Raw genomic sequence first — 4,306 nt, forward strand, 5'->3', positions numbered from 1 at the left:
TGTGTGTGTGTGTGTGTGTGTGGGGACCGGGCCGCTCAACAAAGGTGATCAAATAGTAGAACCAGACGTCAGGAGGATGAGGACGTGGTCATCCTCACGAGATCCCGTGTGTGTCTCTCTCTGTGTGTGTCTCTGTGTGTGTGTGTCTCTCTGTGTGTGTGTCTCTCCGTGTGTGTCTCTGTGTGTGCGTGTCCACAGCAGTGGCGGCTGGTGAATTTTTTTTTTGGGGGGGCGCAGTTGGGCGACGCGGTTTAAATATCACTCAACAATGAGAAGAAAAGAGGTTTTGAGTAGAATATTGTAAAAACCAAAGCTTTATTTCAAGAACACAGCGTGCTCAACACGGTCCAACAACAACTATCAACACACTGTAACTTTGGGCATGAGAGGTTCAGAGCAGCTTTAAGAAACATTGGGTTGGGTTTTAGAGGTTTGCAAAATAAAAGAGTTTCACCCTCACATGAAAGAGGTTCAGAGCAGATGTTACAGATGTGGAACGGGCATGGAAGAAGTCGGCTCAGATGGTGGATTTTCCCAGCACTTATTTATTCTGCAGAAGACAACAGAACACACACATTTGCCTTCTGATCTGTCTCTGCACTTCCACTTCCCTCAGCAAAATAAAACCATTGTCCATGGAAGACAGGACCACATTAAATCTAAATAATAACAATTCTCATCAAAAACCATGACATGTAACATACAAGGGAAAACAGAGACCCCTAATGGACAAAATAAATAACTACATGAGCGAGTCATTTCAGCAGAAACAGAGAAAATTCTAACTTTGAACAAAAGGGAAACACATACCTGCAGAAGACAACAGAACACACACATTTGCCTTCTGATCTGTCTCTGCACTTCCACTTCCTAGACACGCAAAACACAATTTACACAAGGAAAATATACATCGGGGCGACCGGATGTAGCTAAACAAACGGTGCCAAAGTGGCTCAATGAGACCGCCACCAAACGTATATGTTGACGGTCTAAATGACACGACAGCTGGACGCCGTGATCGTATTTGCGACCATTACTGTATGTAACATAAACGGTTAATTTTATAAAAGAATATAGCCAAAATAGTGCAACATCGTTTTTCACTCAACTCACCCTCAGCAATATAAAACCATTGTGAGCAGGGTTGCCAGGTCTGTGTGACAAAACCAGCCCAATGGCCAATCAAAACCAGCCCAAAACCCAGCCCAATATCAGAACTCAAAATATGCCCGTGCCAAACCATATACACTGCTTTTAAAGTCCAACAGCATTGCTATCATTGCCAAATGTATTGTAATATCTACAAAGTAACAACATATGTTTAGTTTGCCAGCATTAAAAGCAGTTTTCCCTCAAGTTATTTCACCTAGGTCCTAAAATGGCCTTGTGTAATTAGATACAGTATATTATCATAAATAAAATGTGTACGTGCTGATCTGGAGTCAGTTTGGTAGGATTTGGGTATGAATAAATTATTTCATTTAAAATATGGATTTTTATTTAAAGATATTCATGTAATTTGCATGCAAAATAGGTCTACCCGAACCAAGGACAAAAAATTCAACCCGCGCAACACTTCAAAAGTGGCCCGATTCCGCAGGAAAACCGCGGACCTGGCAACACTGCTCTATGGGCTGAGGGAACATACGGGTCCCTGATCTGCCGAATAATCCAATCGCGTGCGCACATTTGTGCGCCCCAAGATTCCCGGTTTCATCCGCCAATGTGAAGCCGGTCTTTGCCAAAACCACTGAAATGTTGTATCGATGCCGTACACACACGTTAGCCCAGCGCCCCGAAAAAGGGGAGGGGCTTCTCTCCGTGATAATGGCGATATATTATATTTTTTCACATTAACTTAAGTGGTTGTTGACAGGGGCTTACGGTCTCCCACACACATTTAACGCGTCAACACGGTATATTTACTATTTAAATGATTTGGCATATGTTTTTTGACAGGATTTTTTTATTTATTTTTCTTCTTTTTTTTTCATCTCCAAATTTTAAGAGGGGCGGCGCACTAGCGCCCCCTATGGACGAACCGCCACTGGTCCACAGAGGTCACAGATCAAACCATAGTTTAGTTCTTTATTTACTTATTAAACTTTGTTGACTCACACAAACATGTTCACAGTTCAACCAGCAGCTGATTGGTCCTCTGATAATCAATACCAGCAGCTGATTGGTCCTCTGATAATTAATATCAGCAGCGGATTGGTCCTCTGGGCCGCTGATAGTCCCCGTCCGGTGACGTCAGATGGGCGTGGTCTTGCCGCTGACGGTCCTCTTGATGGCCGCCGCCGCCACGCCCCCCATGAAGCGGATCCCCGCGCCCCCTCCGGGCAGCAGCGACGCCGCGCATCCGGCGATGACCGCGACCTGCAGCGCGGCGCCCAGCGCGGTGAGCGCGGTGCTGTGGAGGCGCAGCGCGGCGAACAGGGTCCCCGCGAGAGCGCACAGGTAGGCGGCGGCCCCGGGGGAGGTGGGCAGGCCGGCGAACAGTCGGCTGGGCCCGCGAAGTACCGCGGCGGCCGCAATAGCGAACAGCGAACCGAGCGACCAGAGCAGCGCGAACTTGCGCGCGTAGAGCAGCAGAAGCGGCGCGTAGAGCGCGGACAGCCCGAAGCACAGCAGGGAGAACACCGCGCACGCGCAGAAGGCCACGAGCCGCTGCCGACGGCCCACGCCCGGCAGACACGGGTCCGGTTCGGCCGACCAGGGCCAGGCGAAGCTGCTGGAGCTCTGGCTCCCGGACCACGGACTGGACCACCGCCCGAACCAGTTTCTCGAGACCGGCTCCGAGTCGCCCAGGTCCACCGCGGTGCTGGAGCTGGACTGGGAGCTGGTTCTGGCGGCGCCGCCTTTGGACTGAGCCAGATACTCCTGGAGCTGTCGGTTCAGTTCCGCCATGACGGAGGAAGTCCTCCTCCTCTTCTTCTGCTTCTTCTTCTTCTGCACCTCTGGCTGCGCTCTGCTTCCCCCTAGAGGACTCTAACGTGTATTAAGGACCAGGTCCAGTATCCTAGAGCAGCGGTCCCCAACCCCCGGGCCGCGGCCTGGTACCGGTCCACGGCTCGGTTGGAACCGGGCCTCAGAAAATAAGTGAATAAAAAAGTTTACTTTACAATTTGTTCTGATCATTATGGGATGTTCTGATCCCGCAGCTGTTCATCAGCCCTCACTTCCGGGGGATGCAATCCTGCTTTCAAAATAAAATACAACAGTAGAACTGATTTGTGTCGCTTAGGTATTAAAATATTAGCAACATAATATTAATATAACTATATTATATGTGTTAGTTTATGAACAGAAATTGTTTTATCTGTTTAAACAATAATGAAACGTGTTCATCATAACCTGAGGTCTGAACTCATGATTGATCAGACTTAAAGACAACTGATTGGTTTAAAATAGACACAATAAAAGGTTCTGTTGTTCCATAAATATATATGATCTGATATGAAAGGAAGACTTGTTTTGTTGCTCGGCTTTACTCGGCTTGGCTTTACTCGGCTCGGCTTTATTGTCGTCCCGCCTCCAGCGGAGCGGAGCAGGACCACATCCGGATCCAGTGGCGTGTGTGTGCTTTGACATCGGACAGGCTGGACTGACCGACCGGGAACCGGAACCACCGACCTACCGGGAACCGGGACCACCGACCGACCGGGAACCGGGACCACCGACCGGGGCATCCGCGTCATCTGGCGGCGGGTTGAGCGCTAAGAGCCGCGGGAGAGAGAGGGCGCGGGTCGGCGCGGCGCAGCCGGGCTGTGGAGCACTGCTGGCGGCTGCAGCTCCAAGCGGCGCCCTGGGGGGAGGACCGGCAGAGACATGTACCAGGTCCAGGTGAGCGGCTACCTGTCTGTCTGCATCTACCTGTCTGTCTGCATCGACCTGTCTGTCTGCATCGACCTGTCTGTCTGCATCGACCTGTCTGTCTGCATCGACCTGTCTGTCTGCATCGACCTGTCTGTCTGCATCGACCTGTCTGTCTCCATCGACCTGTCTGTCTGCATCGACCTGTCTGTCTGCATCTACCTGTCTGTCTCCATCTACCTGTCTGTCTCCATCTACCTGTCTGTCTCCATCTACCTGTCTGTCTGCATCGACCTGTCTGTCTGCATCGACCTGTCTGTCTGCATCGACCTGTCTGTCTCCATCTACCTGTCTGTCTGCATCTACCTGTCTGTCTCCATCTACCTGTCTGTCTGCATCGACCTGTCTGTCTGCATCGACCTGTCTGTCTGCATCGACCTGTCTGTCTCCATCTACCTGTCTGTCTGCATCTACCTGTCTGTCTCCATCT

General features: G+C 50.3%; 2 protein-coding genes across 2 annotated transcripts in view; one reads left to right on the top strand and one right to left on the bottom strand.

The window, feature by feature from the left end:
- Positions 1 to 525: 525 nt before the first annotated feature.
- sft2d3 (SFT2 domain containing 3) lies at positions 526 to 3,844 on the bottom strand. Its single transcript, XM_056410584.1, has one exon. The coding sequence runs from the start codon at positions 2,908 to 2,910 to the stop codon at positions 2,254 to 2,256; it is 657 nt and encodes a 218-aa protein (XP_056266559.1). The 5' UTR covers positions 2,911 to 3,844; the 3' UTR covers positions 526 to 2,253.
- pex5lb (peroxisomal biogenesis factor 5-like b) overlaps positions 3,832 to 4,306 on the top strand; it is a 23,861-nt gene continuing 23,386 nt past the window's right edge. The window contains exon 1 of the mRNA XM_056410477.1: positions 3,832 to 3,846. Coding sequence (XP_056266452.1) covers positions 3,832 to 3,846 — 15 coding nt within the window. The remainder of the gene's footprint in view (positions 3,847 to 4,306) is intronic.

The sequence above is a fragment of the Pseudoliparis swirei genome, unplaced genomic scaffold (assembly GCF_029220125.1).
Source record: "Pseudoliparis swirei isolate HS2019 ecotype Mariana Trench unplaced genomic scaffold, NWPU_hadal_v1 hadal_25, whole genome shotgun sequence".
In the NCBI taxonomy this organism is placed as follows: domain Eukaryota; kingdom Metazoa; phylum Chordata; class Actinopteri; order Perciformes; family Liparidae; genus Pseudoliparis; species Pseudoliparis swirei.

Bases quoted from the DNA above. Each gene is read 5' to 3' on its own strand.
- sft2d3 (XM_056410584.1), bottom strand. From the start codon at position 2,910: ATGGCGGAACTGAACCGACAGCTCCAGGAGTATCTGGCTCAGTCCAAA.